The 19,692-nt window shown below is 47.3% G+C and overlaps 1 protein-coding gene across 1 annotated transcript in view; it reads right to left on the bottom strand.

The window, feature by feature from the left end:
- Positions 1 to 735: 735 nt before the first annotated feature.
- Positions 736 to 19,692, bottom strand: part of LOC118502336 (phosphatidylethanolamine-binding protein 4-like) — a 75,975-nt gene continuing 57,018 nt past the window's right edge. Inside the window, exons 4-5 of the mRNA XM_036034496.1 lie at positions 1,500 to 1,583; positions 736 to 753 (exon numbers count right to left, since the gene is read on the bottom strand). Of these exons, the coding sequence (XP_035890389.1) occupies positions 736 to 753; positions 1,500 to 1,583 (102 nt within the window). The remainder of the gene's footprint in view (positions 754 to 1,499; positions 1,584 to 19,692) is intronic.

Consider the following 19,692-nt stretch of genomic DNA (forward strand, 5'->3'; position numbering starts at 1 on the left):
TATGTGAATCATCTTATTTAATCTTTGCAATGATCTTGTGAGGCTAGCTCTCTCATTTTTCCCTTGGCAGACAAGAGAACTGAGGCTCTGTGAGTTTAGGTAACTTGCCCGGGGCCACACCGGGCTGACCCAGTTGACACCCAGGTCTGACTAACCCCAGCACCCGCCCTCTTCCTCTGAGACCAAACACAAAACCAGGCTGGCAATGTTCTTTTACACAAGACGAGCACTGAGGCACTTACACCAGTTGCTAGTCCCCGTGTGTCTGCCCCTGGCCGAGCACACGACACAGCTGTGGTCACCCCGCCCCCCACTCTTCCAGGAAGCTGACACTGTTTCTTTGTTGAAGCAAAGGAGCTGAATGAAGTCTCTGCTCTCAGAGTTTTTTTTTTAATGCTCCGACCATGCCAAGCTTAGAAGGACAGCCCTCCGGCATTGTCTTCCATCTCTGGCCTGTGCCGTATTGTGCTACAGAAGCTGCTCTGGTCACACCAGTGACTTTCTGATGAAGCCAGGGTTTGTGCATCCAGACGAGTGCTCAGTGGTGTGCCCCGGGGTCTCTGGGGAAGCCAGCCTGTGTCCCAGGCACACACCAGGAGGTGGGAGTGTGGAAGCTCTGCGGCTGGGAATTGCCTTTTCTGTCAGCTCATACGTCCCTCCAAGCACCTGCTCCTGACTCCCTGGTTGCATGCTGTGCAGAGAGCCGATGGGTCCCACCCCTCGGGGGAGTCAGCCTCACTTCTCCATGGTGATCTTTAGGCATAATGAATGCAGAGTTACAGTTCAGGAGGAAAGTTGCATTTTTCCCACTCACTCATTCATTCATCAACCATTTCTTCAATAACAAAACCCTTACTCGACACATACTGATGCTGCAGATTAGCCCTCAGTTAGGTGCCCACACTGCCTACTTTTGCACTTTACACATAGACAAGACGAGTGTGACCAAAGCGGCCACCCACCTCGGACTTCAAGAGGGGGCCTGGCTGCCAGGTGTGAGGAATCTCCAAGGCTTCCTGACCCATGATCTGGCACTGGTTTCCCCTTCTCTGACTGTAAGCCACCACACTTTGGAACATGTAAAAGACACTCCTAAACCCAGGATGGTGACCAGGAGGGCACGTAATGCAGGCCACAGCTGTCAGAACCTGGCACGTGGTTTCTCAGTGTCTGAGCAGGCCGACTGTCAGCTCATAACAGCGGGACTTTGAGGGTTTTTTAAATTTCCTGAGCTGGAGACACCTACTTCATGGAGTTGTAGGGTTCAGTGGAGTTGCATTTACAAAGCATTCAGCACTTTCCAAGTCTGGTGTCTCGGGTCAAGGCCAAGACACAGGGACAGGGAGAGGCGGGACGCCTTTCTGTTCAGAGCCAGGCAAGGACCTGTTGCTTGGCAGCCCTTGGGGGAGGCTCCAGCCCCCCATGAGCCTTCCTGCCCCAGAGCAGTGGGCAGGAACACTGGCCACTCTGTGTGACAGTCCAGGTCCCCTACTTCTCACCTGGCAGCATGAGGGGCCACCTGAGATGAGCGAGCCTGGGGGAGGGGTGCCCAGGCCATAGCCGGAGCCACAGCCCTGGGCACACTGAAACAGAGGGGACCCCCTCAGGCAGGCGTACAGGTCCACGTGGAGGGTGCAGTTAGCAGAGCTCTCAGCTGCCGCAGGGGTCTTGTCCCTGGGAAGCAGAGGCTGGAAGGGGGCGCCAGGGACCCCACCCTGGGAGTGCTGCTCAAGTCAGGGAGAGCCAAGGTGGGAATTAGCTTGTTAGTCTGACTGTGATTCCTCCTTTGTTTTACTCCTTGGGACTTGAATTTCTTTATGTTTCAATCCTCCTGAGTTGTGAGAAAATTCCTAATGTATTTCGATAATATTTTACCAAGTGAAGTTTTATGATGTTCTCTGACTGAAACACTGTTGGGTTCGTTTTCTTTAGAAGAAGAGTCTACATCTGGAGGACGCACACCACGCAGACTGGCGGTGGGGGGGGGGTGTTGCTGGAGAGGCGGGGAGCTGAGTGTGAGACTAAGTTTTCGCTGTGACCTTTGTGCTCAAAAAATGCAGTACTAGTGACAGTGACAACTATAAAGAGGGGGTTTGTACCCTGAGTTTAATTGTTTTCTACCACTTTACATTGAATTGTCTTGCTCACCTGTCTGTCTTCTATGGACACTGCAAACGGGGCGAGCCAAGGAAGAACTGATGGTGTCAGCCCCTACTCTGAGGCTGGAGCTCCGACCAAGGTGGCCGCCCAGCCTGCCCACTGGGAGCCCTGCTGAGCGGGGCCATGCTGCCTGCCCAGGGCCACTGGCACTGTGGGGGGCACTTCCTCTGAGTCCCCATATTTACCACCAGGAACAAATTTTCCTGACCCACTATTTCCATGATATTCTCATTACTCTCAACCCTGCCAGCTGTCGGGGGTCCTCTGCCACCACACCCTTCTTGCCCATGGGGCTCACTGCTCACCTCCTCCCTAGGACACAGCCTGGCATCCTGTTCTCCCGGTCAGGAGCATGCTGGGCTCAGCTTTGCTGGGGTGCACCCCTTCACCTTGTTCCCTCTGCAGGGAGTACTGTCACCTTGCCCCTCTCCTGGCTGATGGGGGCCAACCCCAGGCATCCCTCAAGGCCAAGTTCAAGTCCTCACTCCTCCAAGAAGCCTCCCTGCCTTTTGCCCACCGGCCGTGCTTTCTCACACTCCCAGTAACTAGTGTCAGTCACTGTGCAACGGCACCACTGGTAAGTGCCTCCCGTGTTCGAAGTTCCATTTCCCCAGGGGCTCACAGTCTCCCTGAGAGCCCAGCCCCCGCACTGGTGGTCTGCATGCCCACAGCCCCACTTCTTGCCACACCCATCTTCCAGCCTCAAAAACTACTTGACCTGGAGTCATACAACCTGGGTTTGACTCCTGGGAGCCTAAGTCTGCACAGCTATAAAGTGGGGTCAGTCTGCCAGCTCCGCAGGATGGTTGAAAATCAGGGCTTGGGGGAGAGAGGCCAGAGGAGGGTCCATGGGTGTGAGAAGCAGCAGGAGGGAGAGCCTGGACCACCTGAAGCCACAGGAGCCCCCCAAAACCGGAAAAACAGAGTGGTGCTGAGGATAGAAGGTGGGTTTTGGGAGTGAGCCCAGCCTCACTGGGAGAAGATGCTTCTCCTTTCTCCTTCCTGCTGCAAGGCCCTGGGGAGCTCAGAGTTTTGGGAGATGATAAGTAGAGGAGAAAATTAAAGGCAAGAGAAGTCTGAGGAAGTCGTCAAAGCACAGCCAAGTGAACAGAACCCTGAGAAAAGGAGGTAAAAGGTAATGCCGTAAATTACAGCTTAAAAGCCTCGTTTTGGGCAAATTGCTTTTTAACAAGCAGACAAGCTCTATCAATAGCACCTACCGTATGTTTTTATAAAGTGCAGAAATATGTTTTTAAAAGGGCAGTAAATAAAGTTCCTATCGATTTGAACTCAAGTGTAATCTGTTTTTCTGTCTGCCACCAACACTGGTAATAAAGCAGAATCATGTAATACGGTATTTCAGCTAATGTGACTATACATCACTACAGGGGCGCCCTGCTCTACAGCGATCTATCATTTTCTATTGGTATTGCTTAGCTGCAGAATTTATAAACTTGCTCCAAATTGATGCAATGTTCAATTTTCTTTTCCAATTTATTTTTGGTTGAGCCAAGCAATATTGAGGCCTCTGAGCAAGCCGAGAGCACTACCAGATGTTACCTGAAGACCTCATGCTCCTAGGGAGGAGTGAGCAGATTCAAGCCAGTGCTCACTGCCCTCAGCAGGCAGGGAGACAGAGGCCCTGGGAGTAGATGATGATGGAGAAGAGATAGCTACTGGCCTGGGGACTCAGCAATGACTGTGCTCCAAGAGCAAAGAGCATCCGGGGGCTGAAGCACAAAGAGTGTGAGACAATTCAGCAGAGAAGCAACAGTGACAAGCCATCTAGAACCTGGGGGTGCTGCTGAGATGTAGATGCTGATTTAGTCTGTCTGCTGGGGCCCAAGACTCTGTATTTCTAAGAAGTTCCTCAGGATTCCAATCTATCATTGTGTGGGCTACACTTTTGGTAGCAATTCTTCATACCATGAGCATCCTTGAGACATTGAGTCACAAGTCTCAGAAATGGAAACCACCCCCATGAACCAATGCGGTCCATTCCCTGATCTTCACATGGGGAAGGTACCGTTAGCTCTATGTTTCCAGCTCCCTGCTCCCCTCCTTGGGGCCTCAGCACACTGCAAGGGCACCTTTGTGGTTCTTCTCATCAACTCCCAGGGTGTCACCCACTGACCAGTGAGTGCCTAGTGGCCATTCATGTTTGGAGACTGCCTGGCAGGTGACAGGAAGCAGTACAGTGTGGTGGCAGGAGCAAAGTTTGGAATTAGATAAGCATGGGTTTGAATTCTGATTCCACTGGCTGACAAGCATGCTTCCTGTTAGGCAAGTTCCTCCAGCCTCTTGAGTCCCAGCTTCCTCACTGGTGACTGGGGAGTGAAGTTCTTTCCTCAAAATTGACCCATATTGTTCAATGGGATGACGTAGACACAGGGGTGTCCCACCTTTTGGAATCTCTGGGCCGCACTGGAAGAAGAATTGTCTTGGGCCACACATTAACTACATCATGATATGTAATCACAGAAAAAGGTCTTAATGTTTTAAGTAAATTTATGATTTTGTATTGGGCTGCATTCATCCATCCTGAGCTGCATACAGCCCTCGGGCCACAAGTTGGACACCTCTGAGAAAGAGAGCTTTTCATAACCAGCTGTTCAGAAAGGGCCATCTCCTTTTTGCATTTATTCAGTATGCACTTGCCAAATGAATGAATGAATGAATACTTAGGAGACAGTCGAGACAAACAAAGTGTAAGTGGCTCATACCAAATCACACAGTAGAACTGAGCCAAGGCAGAAGCCTGGCTCTCTCTGGTCTCCATGACACCCCACCTACTTCCTCCCACATCCTCACCTCCCTTCAGTGGAACCCAAGTGGCAAGTGCATGACATGCTCATTTTGGCTTCTTGGTCTGCCACAAATAACTTACCATTCAGAGGGTAAAGCTGTTTTGGGAGCAAAGGGTCAGGGTGTGGGCATGACAGTGTGGTTAGGCATGGTGTGGCCTCCAGTACGTAGTGGGAAGTTCCCTAGGCAGAACTCAGAGTTATGAAGGCAAATGTCAGAGTTACTTAGAAGTCAGTCTGAGGGAGATAACTAAGGCCTCTGTAAATTTCAGTTAGAGCGACCTGCCTCTCACACTGGGGTAGGGGTTGAGGCTGGGATTATAACTGGGTCTTTTTACTCTAATCCACCATCTTCCCACTACACATTGCAGCCTCTTTCATCTCTTAAGAAACCAAGAAAAGAGGGACTTTCAGCCAAGATGGAGGCATAGGTAGACACACTGTTCCCCCTCCAACAACCAAAAGGACAACAACAAATTTAAAAACAAGAAACAACCAGAACTGACAGAATATCAAACTGTATGGAAGTCCAACAACCAAGGAGTTGTAGAAGAAACATTCACCCAGACCAGTAGGAGGGGTGGAGACAGGCAGATGGGCAGAGAAGACTCTCAGCAAGGTGGTGGCTGGAAGACTGGGGGTCCCACATCTGTGAATGGATGAACCAGGAGGAACAACTGGGAAGAGAGACAGATGGAGCAACCCAGGGTACTAGCAGGGAAATAAAGCCTCAAACCTCTGACTGAAAACACTTGTGGGGGTTGAGGTGATGGCAGAAGAAACCCCCAGTCTCACAGGAGAGTTCATTGGAGAGACCCACAGGGTCCTAGAACATACAAAAACCCACCCACCTGGGAATCAGCACCAGAAGGGCCCACTTTGCTTGTCGGGGAAATGACTGATAACCGGCAGAGAGCAGAGCAAGCAGCACTGTTCCCTCTTGTACCTCTCCCCCAACACAGTGTCACAACTCAATGACTGGGTTGCCCCACCCTGGTGAACACCTAAGGCTCCACCCCTTACTATGTAACAGGCATGATGAGACAAAAAAAAATTGCCCAAATGAAAGAACAGATCAAAGCTCCAGACAAAATACAACTAAGTGATGAAGAGATAGTCAACCTATCAGGTGCACAGTTCAAAACACTGGTTATCAGGATGCTTCAGGAACTCTCTGGGTACTTCATCAGCATAAAAAAGACCCAGGGAGCAATGAAGGTTGCATTATGTGAAATTAAGAAAAATCTACAGGGAACCAACAGTGACGGGAAGGAAACCAGGACTCAAACCTAGGGTTTGAGGCAGAAGGAAGAAAGAAACATTCAACCAGAACAAAATGAAGAAACAAGAATTCGAAAAAATGAGGAGAGTCTTAAGAACCTCCAGGATATCTTTAAATGTTCCAATATTCAAATCATAGGGGTACCAGAAGGAGAAGAGGAAGAACAAGAAATTGAAAACTTATTTGAACAAATAATGAAGGAGAACTTCTTCGATCTGGCAAAGGAAATAGACTTTCAGGGAGTCCAGGAAGCTCAGAGAGTCCCAAATAATTTGGACCCAAGGAGAAATACACCAAGACACATCAAAATTACATTACCCAAGATGAAAGAGGAGAGAATCTTAAAAGCAGCAAGAGAAAAGGAGACAGTAACCTACAAAGGAGTTCCCACTAGACTGTCAGCTGATTTCTCAAAAGAAACCTTGCAGGCAAGAAGCGGCTGGAAAGAAGTATTTGAAATCATGAAAGGCAAGGACCTACATCCAAGATTACTCTATCCAGCAAAGCTATCATTTAGAATAGAAGGGCAGATAAAGTCAAGGGCAGGTAAGGTCAAGTTAAAGGAGTTCATCATCACCAAACCCTTATTATATGAAATATTAAAGGGACTTATCTAAGAAAAAGAAGATCAAAGATATGAACATAAAAATGACAACAAACTCACAGCTATTAACAACCACACCTAAAAGAAAAACAAACTAAGGGAACAACTAGAACGGGAACAGAATCCCAGAAATGAAGATCACATGGAGGGTTATCAGTGAGAGAGTGGGAGTGGGAGAGAGGGGGAAAGGTACAGAGAATAAGTAGAATAAATGGCAGATAGAAAATAGACAGAGGGAGGGTAAGAATAGTATAGGAAATGTAGAAGCCAAAGAATTTATATATATGATCCATGGACATGAACTAAAGCAGGGGAATGAGGGTGGGAGAGGATGTGCAGGGTGGAGGGGAATAAAGGGGGGAAATGGGACAATTGTAATAACATAATCAATAAAATATATTTAAAAAAAGAAACCAAGAAAAGAGAAAGTAGAGGTTCTAATAGTCACACTACATTAAGCCAACTTATGAGAAATGAAAATTAGTAGTCAGCCTATTTAGTGCTACAATCTTTCAAATAGTTTCCCAAGTAGCACCTTTTCTGAATTATTTTAAGTGACGTGTATAGGCTATGTTTTTCAAAATTGTGATAAAATACATCTAACATAAAACGTACCATCTTAAACATGTTAAGTGGACAAATCAGTTGTGTTAGTACATTCACATTGTGGTGCAGCCAGTTCCCAGAACTTTCCTCATTTTTGCAAAAGTGAAACTCCACAATCATTAAACAAAGACTTCCTGTTCTCCTGTCACCTAGCTTCTGGGAACGACCATTCTATTTCTGTCTCAATGAACTTGACTGCTCTGGGGACCTCATATAAGTGGAATCACCCAGTATTTGTCTCTTTGGGACTGACTTACTTCATTTAGCATAATGTCCTCAGGGTCCATCCATGTAGTAGCACGTGCCAGAATATCCTTCCTCTTTAAGGTTGAATAATATTCCATTGTATGGCCCTGGCTGGCGTAGCTCAGTGGATTGAGCGCAGGCTGGGAACCAAAGTGTCCCAGGTTCGATTCCCAGCCAGGGTACATTCCTGGGTTGCAGGCCAGAACCCCCAGCAATCGCACATTGAATCTTTCTCTCTCTCTCTCTTTCTCTCTCCTCCTCCCTCCCTTCCCTCTCTAAAAAAATAAATGGATAAAATCTTTAAAAAAAAAAAATTCCATTGTATGCATACGCATATACCACATTTTGTTTATCCATTCAGCTGTCAATGGACACTTGGGTCATTTCTACCTTTTGGCTATTGTGACTAATATTGTTCACATAGGTGTACTAATATCCTTTCAATATCCACGAAGATGTTTCAGATTTATAAATTCCATATAAAGGGACTATTAACAGGACACAAGGTAAGTGGGCATCCAGTTTTGTCCTGAGAATTCATGGTCCTGTGCAATTTAGTCCAACCTCCTACATTCATCCCATTCCTGCATCAGCCTCTTCTTTACCGGGTGTTAATTTTCACTTGGCATCCTCCTCAACCACCTGTAGGTGCACCATCCTGAACTGTAGATGTGGAAGTTACAAACTACATTTCCCAGACTCCCTTGCATTTAGGGATCAGGATGCAAATTAAGCTTTGCCAATGAGGTGCACTCACTTGACAAGGGGAGGCAGAGCCTGTCTTGTACTTCCTGGGCTGACACAGTTGTGGGGATGGTTAGGCTTCCCTGCAGCCAAGTGCCAGTGCTGGGTGGCAGCTTCATGGGTGTAGGGAGAGAGACGCGGCAACAGAGACAGCCAGACTCGCTATGTTGTCTAGTCACTGACTTCATGGGAGTGAGCCGAGAGGGTGGTAACTTCCTGATCCCTCGGTGTCGGACCATGCTGTGCTTTGAAAGCAAACAGCTCTGGGGGCAGCTTCCTGTGCCCCAGCCTCCTCACTGGGACAGGAAAGCAGCGCCCCTGTTAAGTTCGGTTGGTGCTTTTATTTCTGGGGAGTCATTCCTGAAGGCTGAAGCTAGAGCCTACTCCTCAGCCCATCTAACAATTTTGTAGGCACCCAAATTTCCTGTATAAATTACTTTTTCTGCTTAAAATGGCTAGAGTGTAGTGTAATTTCAGTTTTCTGCAACTAAACACTCTCTGACAGAGTGTTTTGGAACTGGAAGGGGCTGCAGGTAGGGGGCTCTCATATTTGGGGTGCATTATATGCCCATTTGAAGACAGATAAGTCTTTAGCTTCCAGCCAAGATAGAGTAACAGAGACCAGATTTACCTTACATGCTGAGACAACTCAAAACCTGAACAAACTATGTGAAATGATGGTTCTTGGACTTTGAGCATTAGAAGGTGCAGGACATTGGTTAGAGAGAAAAGGGAAACAAATGAGGGGAATCTTAGAATTACCCCAGCTTACTGCCTGAGCAGACTGCAGGGAGACAGAGCCCAGGTGCAGCCTGACAGTCACTCTGAGTGGAGGTCTAGCTGCAGGTCCAGGGAGGTCAAGGTGCACAGGATTCACAGGGCTGATACAACTGTGGGGACAGCCACCTCCAGAAATTGAAGAGCCTGTCCAGGGCTCCAAAAATTCCGCCCTTGAGCCTTTAGTTGAGTACTGACCAGCACATGTATGTGAGGAAACTAACTGAGTCCAGATAGTTGCAGAGAGTACCCTGGAACTCAGAAAAAGAACTTCTGAAAGGAACAGAAGGAAACATCTTTAGGGCTCACACAGGGCTAAGAAAGCCTTGTATTTCCATCAGCTACAGTAAACAAACAAACACACACCACTTCATAATTCATGGGGCAGCACTGTATCCATGGGCTCTGCATCTGAGGACTCTACCAACAGCAGGTTGAAATTATTTGAGAGAAAATGTTACGTTGCTGCTGATGTGTACTATGTAGTGAGACCTACAATAGTCACATCTGTACTGAACATGTACAGACTTTTTTCTTGTCATTATTCCCTAAATAGTACAGAATGACAGCTATTTACATAGCATTTACATTGCAATAGGTATTATAAATAATCTGGAGATGATTTCAAGTATATGAGAGGATGTGCACAGGTTATACACAAATACTAAGCCATTTTCTGCAAGGGACCTGAGCATCTTCAGACCTCGGTATCCTTGGGGGATCCCAGAAGCAGTCCCAGCAGACACCGAAGGAAGACTGCACTCAGCAGTGGAGCAAAATTAACCCCAGAAAACAGCTGCTCTGGTCCCACCTAACAAAGTTTTAAAGCAAAACTCAAAGGGATAAAAATGTTTTTAATGAACCTAAACCACATCCCAGAATAAAGCTCAAGAACATTTAGAAGAATATAAATACATCTCACACCCCCCAAAAGTAGAAATTCACAATGTCTGTCACCTAAAAAAAAGATATGCAAAGAAGAAAAAAATAGAAATCATAATGAGGATAAAAATCAATCAATAGAAACAGACCCAGAAATGATGCAAGATGATAGAAGTAGTTGAAAAAGACATTAAAACAGTAATTATAGCTATAATCCATATGTTTGCACAGGTAGATAGAGATGCTTAAATATCTCAAGAGAGATGGAGTACATATTTTTAAAATGTAAATTTAATTTGAAATGCCAAAAGAAAAAAATTAAATTTCTAAGATGAAAAGTACACACTCTGGATGGGATTAACAGAAGATTAGCCGCACAGAATAACCTATTAGTGAACTTGAAGATATAGCAATAGAAACCATCCAAAATGAAACACAGAGAGAAAAAATTACAGGGAAAAAACCCAGAATGGCACACCAGTGAGCTGTGGGACATCTTAAAATAGCTAAATATAGATATAATTGGAGTCCCTGAAGGGGGGAGGGAGCAGAAAGAATATTACAAAAAATAATGGTTGAAAATGTCTTAAATCCACAGATCCAAGCCCAACAAAGAAGCACCAAGCAAAAAAAAAAAAAAAAAAGAAAAGAAAAGAAAAGAAAAAAGAAAATGACACCAAAGCACATCCTATCAAATTGCTTAAAATCAGTGATGAAGATGGGGAAACAGGTTACCATTACAAAGCGTGATACTGGTAGCCAACATGCAGTAGCAAAAGGTCTTAATAACCCACTGCGGTTGCTTAAAGTAGCTATTAAAGGTAAGAGTTTGATGTGCAGAGTTGCATGATAATGGATTATGTTGGTATAACGAATGCAAAGACAGCAGAATAGGATGCTTTCTTCTGCCTGAAGTGGAAAGATTAACCAACAAAATTACAAACTTGGGGTTTAAATTCTTGACTCAAGGCACAATCAGAAAATCAGGGCCTTGACTATCCTGAAAGAAGCTCTGGTGAAAATAGCCAGAGTGGTACATCAGTGAGTTCTGTGGGTCTTCAGATAGCCTGTAGCTTCAGGCACAACCCAGCTAAAATCAGAAATGGAATCTGACCCTGCAGTTTGCTGAATTATGACCAAGGTTAAGTTCACAGATTCATCGGGTCTCCTATGGGTGAGAGCACTGACTGGGAGAGATTAGGATGCTGTGAAATGGGCTACATGATTCTGATGACTGACCTCAGGCCTCACTGAGCCTCCCTTTCCAGGAGAATCGGCTCCTTCTCCCTGTTGGATAAGGCTGACCTTGCCTTGAGAGAGCCTATGTGCTCCCGATGCCCACCTCTCTTTGCTCCCAGTCTCTTCTAGAGTCAGGCATTGGCATGCCCCATCGAGACAAACATAGGGTTTGATTCTGAAACAGTAGACTTTCACACCAAGACAACTGCCCTTTTAAAAAATATTTGTTTTCAGGAATCTGAGAAATGTGGGTATGTAAAGTAAGGTGTTAGATTGGGGAGGAAAGTAAACAATCTCAAATTGGGCCAAACTGATTAATATGGATTCTAGATCCAAAGTGCAGGTTAGATCATCTGGGTGTAGTTCTGTTTGCTCAGTGGGTTATCAGACACCATCTGTATCCTGTAGTAAATGGAATTCAGATGGCAGAAATTCCTGCTATAATATAGAGGAAAGAATAGGAATACCTGGAGAACTATAGAATATAGAAATGCTGGGGTGAATTAAGGCATTTGGCCCCTCATGTACTCCATGACCCTGCCCCCTGAGAACATATTTCCTTCATGAGTGTTCAGAGATACTTTGGTGACAGGAAGGCTGGCATTATTTTTTACTTTGATCATTTTTAGAGTTTCTCTTTACCTTTGGTTTTCCGAAGTTTGACCATGATAAATAGGTCTAGGTGTTTTCCTTTTTTAAAATCTTGATTATGATTCTCTGAGCTTCTTGGATCTATGGTTTGTTGTCTCTCATTACTTTACACAATTACACAGATTCTTGGCCATTATCTCTTCAAATATTTCTTCCTCCCTGTTCTCCCTCTTTTTTCTTTCTGGGACTCCAACTATATGTATGTTAGTTAGGCCATTTTATAATGTCCCACAGTACCTGGCTGCCCTATTTTGTCCTGTATACCCTTCTTCTCCCTCCTTATGTGTATTTAGACAATTTCTATTGGTCTGTCTTCAAGTTCACTGATTCTTTCATCTGCTATGTCCAATTTGCTCACATAATCTCACCCTCAGTTCCACTTCAGGAACCTGTCTTGTTTTCCTTGATGGGAGTCCTGCCTTTTTTGGGAAGCTGCCTCAAAGGGGATGAGACCCAGCCTTGAGTCCAGCCTAGTGGTACGGACCCCACTGCCCATGGGAAGATTCCTTCCTACCAGCTTGCTCACCTGGACTCCCACTTACGGCCTGCCTTCTGCTCCCACTCCTCAGGGCAGGTCTGACATGTGGGGGAGCTGCCTTAAAGTTGCTGGTGATATAGTTGTGGAGATGAGCCATGTTTCCAAAACATCACATTCTGATGTAGAGTGAGATAAATGCCCTTAGAATATAGAGTGATGTGGGTGCCCAGAGGATGAAGATATAGTGATCTGGGAGAAGAGACAGAGTTCCCTTAGATAACCATTGTCATAGCCAAAGTGTGGTACAATGAAGGTCTGTACTGGGGCAATGCATGGGTTAGGGCTAATGTCTCTTAACAATCAGGAATGTGCCCTTGCTTTTGGATTTTTGCTCCTGCTTGGCACCCCAATGGCCAATGTACCCGATGGCTGCAATGTTCAGTGGGGATATAATCAGGGTTCCATCCTCCTTGCTGACAGCACCTTCAGTTTCCTTCCCCCACCTCCCCCCATGGGTTCTTGGTTGGCTCAGGCATACTCCTGCACCAACTTTCCTGACATTGTCCAGAAGGATTTTCCTGGTTCTGGATACCTACAGAACCACACCAACCATTTATTTTCTTTTCTAAAAAAAAAAATTATTTATTTATTTTTAGAGAGAGGGAACAGGAAGGAGAAAGAGAGAGAGAGAAACATTGACGTGGGAAAGAAACATTGATAGGTTGCCTCTTGCATGCCCCCAACTGGGGACATGGCCTGCAACCCAGGCATGTGCTCTGACAGGAAATTGGACTGGCAACCTTTCAGTTTGTGGGATGATCCCCAACCCACTGAACCTCACCAGTCAGAGCCACATTATCTACTTCATTTCTCATTCCCCTCACCTGTCCTTGGCCTCCCTGATTGTCCAAGCTGAGGCTCAGCAATTAAGACTCTCCCAACCTAATTTGCTCATTGGTAGAACCAGCACTACACAGAAGTTAGAAAGTGACAGTTTATGACGGGGCAGAATTTCAGAGGTGTCAGACACCTCAACCATCTCACCAACTGATACATGATGGCTGAAAACCCACAATTAGTGTCCTTTTTCTTTAGCACAGTAGTTCTTAACTTACATTAATGTGTAGTCTGTGGTAGTTCTCTCTCAATATTCATATCTAAATCAAATATTCAAATATAATAATAATACAAGTATATAAATATATACATACTAAATGAATATACTAAAGCTTAATGTAGACATTGATGCGGAAAGATTTAAGAAAAATATGGAAAAAATTTAAAACAATAAATTTTATAATTTCCATGCTAATTGAAAAATATTACCCTTTTTCCTCCTTCTCTTTCCCTTCTCCTTTTCCTTTTAGCAAGCAAATCCCTTGGCGCAGATAACATTTTACGCTGCTATCAGCCACCATGCCATGTGTTTCCACAAAACAGACGTGGGTGGGGGTGGGGTGGAAAAGGAGGAGGGCACTGCCATGTCTGGGGGAAGGAGATGAGGCGAAGGACACGATACATGGGGGGCTGTTTCCCAAGTCAAACTGTCTATGTCATGTTTTCAGCCAGGCTTATATAAGTATCACCAAGCATTTCGTTTTTCTTACTCAAATCTTACAACAACCCTATGAGATAGGTATTATGAATCCCATGTTACAGTTGAGAAAACTGTGGTTTGGAAAGGTCAGGTTTCTGTTCCATTTCTCTATCCAGATTGGATATCCTCTTTGAACGCCAAACTCTTATATATGAAAACTCACCCAACATCTCCCCCTGGATGCCTGATAACATCTCACACTCAGCATGCCCAGATCAGACTACCTGAGTTCTTTTACCCGTCCCCTAAACTTACTCTTCCTTCAGATTTCCCCACTTATTATGGACTGAATGTTTGTTTTTACTCCAAATTCATATGTTCAAGTCTTAACCAGCAATGGGATGGTAACCGGAGGTGGGGCCTTTGAGAGATAATTATGTTTAAATAAGGTCATGTGGGTGTGGCCCTCATAATGGGATTAGTGCCCTTATAAAATGAGACACTAGAGAGTGTGCACACATGTGCACTCTCTCTTTCATGTGAAGACACTGAGAAAAGGCAGGTGCCTGAAAGAAAAGATAAGAAGAGAGGCCTCAAGAAGACAAGACAAGAAAGGGAGACAAGAAGAGAGAAGACAAGGTGCTAGCCAGAAAGTGCATTGGCTAGCACCTTGATCTAGGACTTCTAAGCCTCTAGAACTGTGAGAATAAATTTCTGTTGTTTTAAGCCACCCAGACTGGTATTTTGTTATGGCAGAAAAAGACTCCATCTCAGAAAAGGTAACTCTATCCTCTCCATCATCAAACAGCTCAATATACTATGAAGTAACCTCGACCAAAGTGCTCTACCCCAGGGTTTAGGGCAAGGTTGGAAGGACAGCCACAGGTGTTCTTACCCAAGGGAATTACATGCATGCCCTCATGCTCTGCCTCCACAGAGGAAGCTAGTGTGGCCCCTGGGCTATCTGTTACTTCCTCGGTCTTTCTTGCAGGTTTGGGGTATATGAGACACTGCTTATAAGAGAAAATTTGTGGTTGAATGGAATACACCATCCAGGATGGAGGGCAGGACAGACTGGAGAGCCCAGGATAATGAGGGGGTGAATTTTGAAGGTCTGAGCCCTGGGGAGGCTGCCATACTCCACGGGGAGGAGAGGGGTGGGGCTCAGGAAGACAGAGAGTGGTTGGCCTCACCATGGAAACCAAACTAGGCAGGGAAACTGAGTCCAACCAAGTCTTCGCTGGAGAAGTTTCCCTACTGTTGATGTTTCCAAAGAAGTGTGGTTTGGTGGATTAAAGTCCACTGTCTATAACAAGCAGACAGTGTGGCGGTTAATACACAACCTTTAGAGCCAGCTCAGCTGGGTTTAAAAGTTGGTTGTGCAGTTCACTAGCTGGGGCAAGCTGACACCTGGTTCCTCATCTGGAAAGTGGGATAACAATAGCAGCTACTTGATAGCACTGTTGGGAAGATTAAAGGGTGACAATGCATAAAGTACTTAGGACTGCACCCCCCACCTCAAGTTAGCTCTCATCACACCCTGCTCTCTGGACCTGGAAAGGCTGCCCCTAAGCAAGCTGGCCACAGACTGAGGGAGCCAGGGACCACTGGGCATCTGCCACCATCACATCCCCCAGCTTTCCCCAACCCCAGGCCTCCTAGGCAAGCGCCAGCTGTTCTCTGGGAGCCTGAGGCCCGGGATGGAAGAAAGATCGGGGACCCCGTTTCTCTGTCTGAGGGGCCTCACGTACTTGCGTGAAGCAGTGGAATCCTCAAAATCATTAATTCTGAGCAGGATGAAGTCTGAGCAGGACAAAGAACTCCCTTGTGTGGGCAGCAAGCATGGTTAGCTTTCTATCAGGAAGGCTCTTTCAGTGTCCTGCTGGTTAGGGCCTGACACTGAGCCCCTGGCACCTGCGACTCACTGAGCAGCATGGGGGTGGGGGGCTAGGGGGAGGTGGCACCTTTCATCTGGAAAACAGAAGCTCTGATCCTGGTGGCTTTTTCCCTGACCAGCTGGGGATGGCTGGAGGAGGGTGTCAGGCATCACACTACCCAGTGGGATGAGAAAGGGATGAAAATATTGCCGAAAAATGGCAGGACTTATGTGTGCGCTGCTTTTCATTTGTCAGAGAGCTGTCACAGGCTCCATGCCTCCTGAACCACCTAGCAGCCGGAGACAGGAGGGGTGGCACAGGAGGAAACGAGGGATGTAAACAGGTTGCTCCTCTCACCTACTGGGTGAGAGATAACAGGAGGGGCCAGGCACAGAGAAAACCAGAGGAGATGGCCAGGAGACCTGGCTTCTAGTTTGGGCTCTGTCACCACCTGCCTGGTGACCTTGCGTAAGACCCTTAACTTCTCTTTGCTTCAGCTTTCTCATCTCCCCATTGAGAATCATAAAGTCAGTCACGCCAACCTCGCAGGACCATTGGGAAACAAGGGTAAGGACTATGAAGCCTTTAAGCAGCTCTCCGAGTGTAAGGCACAACACAAGCCAGTCTGGAGGTGTCTCCTCCCACCACCCCAACTGTCCAGAATGCAGCTGAGTGTTCAAAAGTGTTGGAGAAAAGACGGGAGCTGGCATTCGTCAGCTCCTGCTATGGAAGCAGCTCCGCACTGCCATCGGCTCCCTCGAGGACATGTCTCCCTGGATCCTCTCAACCTCTGAGAGTGATGGAGGAAGTGAGGCTAAGGGTTGAGAAACCAGATAAGCTGGTTAGACACCGAAGCAGGATCTGAACTCAGACCTGTCTTTCCAGACCTCCATGGCTTGTGCCCAACACCCCGCTGCTGCTGCTGACCCGGTTCCCACCCTGGAAAGGACACATAGAGCAGTCCTATATATGTCACAGGGCTGATAGGCTAAAACGTAGGCGCTCACCTGACATCCTCATTTCGAGCCTATTTACTCTTAGTTTAGAAACAATTCTAACCTACGTATTGGCTTCCCCATCCTGCCACAGATTAAGAGAGACATAAGGATACTAATCATCTCTGACAGTAGCAAGAAATGACAGATGATGGGAGGAAAACAAATTTTTAAAATAATCTTAGCAGTGTTGGGTGGTTTTGTGTAGAAGCAAACCACCCTTCACATTTCTTTGATCCCTACAGATACTGCTCGTGAGTGATCTAAAAAAGTCTGCAATTCCTCATGAAAATAAGATAAACCTATGTTCCCAAGACAGAAAAAAAGCCCCCACATTGGACAAGGCAGCGCTGAGTCCTGTGGCCCCGGGCCCACTCTCCCCCTTCCGAGCCCGGGTCCTGGGCACCATTCCACCTTCCCACAAGGGGCAGCGCACAGAGAACCTCGGCTTTTGTTCTCTGCCCCACTGCGGAATGCGAGGTGCACCGACTCGCTCACCGAAGACTCAGACACAGCAATAGGAAACCAGTGAGGAGAATAACACGAAACCAGGGCACCTGATGCAAAATAGCCGATTGCTCATCATTTACATAATCAGTAAACTCTGACCAGGCACCTGCCGGGTGCCCAGGGCTGTCAGTTGTGGGGCTGACCGATGGTTCTCCCAGGGCCCAGGGAGAACGTGGGCACCCGTGCAACCCCTTCACCTTGTTTTTGGCTGAGCTGTGCCCCTCGTAATAATCACAGTCACAAGCAAACTTCCTGAGCTCTCACAGCTGTCCTAGCGAATTACTGAACCTGAAAAGGGGTGACAGAGTGGGGGCCCCTGGTTTTTTAGCCACGTCAGAGAGAAGCGTGGGAACCCTGGGCACCCAATACTTGAGGCTGGCATCTGAAGTAGGGGGCAGCCTTGTGTGAGTGAGCCCTGATCCTGCGGGGTCTGATACCAAGCCGGCAGTCAGTGTGAGAATCGAACTTGAGGAACCTGTGTCGGTGGAGGATGACACCAGTCAGAGAGGAAACAAACCCCCATGTTGGGTGTTCGGCGCGTTGTGGGAGAGAACACCCCCAAGTGGCTGAGGCAGCCCCCGGAGTTCCCATACCCTGTCCTAAAGGGCTGTGACCAGGGGCGCCCTCCCTGCGGGCGAGGCTGGGCCTGCCCGTGGGACGTCACGACCCAGCTCAGCTGCTGCGGCACAGAGAAGAAAGGCTCGCCCACAGCCAGGGCACCGTCCCGCGACAGATGTTGACAAGGGTGATATGGGCCCATTTAACAGATGTTGATGTATGTTTGTTAGACTGTGCAGGATCATATGGAATCAATGGTAGAGGAGCTGCTGTACAGAATGGAGTTAACACAAGGAATCTGAGTAGGTAAGTGAGCCGGGGTCAGTTAACCAGAAGCTGAGGCCGGAAAGAAGAGCTCACTCCCCAGTGTGGTATTACTGTATTGCCCTCACTTCCTTACCAGACCACCCCCAGTTCCCCGGATCCCTAGTGACTTTAGACATGAGACAGCACGTTCCCATGTGCATGTGTGACCCTGCAGAGGATGTGACAAGCCCATGCTGCTTCATTAAGGTCTGATGCCTTCCTGCCTCTCCCCCAGCGAGACCCTGGACACTGGGCTCTAACTGCCACTCTGCACCAGCCCCAGCCTGGGTGGCACCGAGCTCAGGTATCTGTCCAGCTCCTGCCCCTGTCAAAGGGGACAGAGATCCCTGCTGCTGTCCTAGGGTCAGGACAGCTCCTTCTCTTTGGGAAGCATAGGGTCCCGATATTTCATAGAGATTCAGAGAGCCCTGCTCCATAAACAGAAAGGACCATTTGCAAAGACAGCGCCCAGGTCCCCAGCTGGAAGGCAGACGCACGAGACACAAAGTTTCCCAGTAGAACAAAGTTCCCAACTCAGGGGCCCTGGATCCTGCCAGGTGGCCCCGGGTTTGCGTGTGCTGTGCCTGGAGCCAGGGTGGGTGCTGGACTGGGGACCTTTCTCGTTTTATTCAACGGACCTTCGAAGTAGAGATTTTGCAGCCTCATGGGCCTGAAGGAAACACTGGAGGCTCCAGTGAGACAGGCTCAGGATGGCAGCAACGTTTCAGACACAAATGCCAGAGACAAAGATATCTCATCTCTCTCTCAGGGTGCCTTACACTGTGGTAGCTTGAGTGGGAGGAGCCACGCCAGGAGCTCTGAACTACCAACAACAGGATGCACTTGCCTGCTCTCTGAGAGGCAGCCGTGATTTTGTGGTCCAGCACACACACTTGAGCACCACATATCTCAGGTTTGTCACTCACCGGCCGTGTGACCACAGGCAAGTTGTTTAAACTGACCTGTGCCTCACCCTACTCATCTGTAAAATGGGCATAATAGTGATGGTGAAGAGATGATGGGTTAATATTTCTGAAGTGCTTGGAAAGGTTGCCTGGCACATGTCAGTGTGCACTAAATAAAATCAAATAATCCAGCAAAGGCAGGGGATTTAAAAGATGAGACATTTCCAATAAATGTCACGGAGGCTCAAAGGCGTGGATTCTCTAGCACGCTGACTCCTCACCCTGAAGGCAGTGTCCCTCAATGGGGCCGCAGGGAGGGAGTGCACGAAGGGTTAACCCCCAAGTGAGCAGAAAAACAAGTTCCATCTGGTCGCTGGGACAAAGCGACAGCCTGCAAAGCCCCCAGCCCGGGCTCCTGCTCAAAGGACACATTGCTTTTTAAAATTCCAACTTGTGGCTGCCTCGGTCTATAAATCAACCAGTTCTCCACACCCGGAGCTCCAAGCAGGATTCACAAATGGCAGCAAGACA

The sequence above is a fragment of the Phyllostomus discolor genome, chromosome 8 (genome assembly GCF_004126475.2).
Source record: "Phyllostomus discolor isolate MPI-MPIP mPhyDis1 chromosome 8, mPhyDis1.pri.v3, whole genome shotgun sequence".
NCBI classification, from domain to species: domain Eukaryota; kingdom Metazoa; phylum Chordata; class Mammalia; order Chiroptera; family Phyllostomidae; genus Phyllostomus; species Phyllostomus discolor.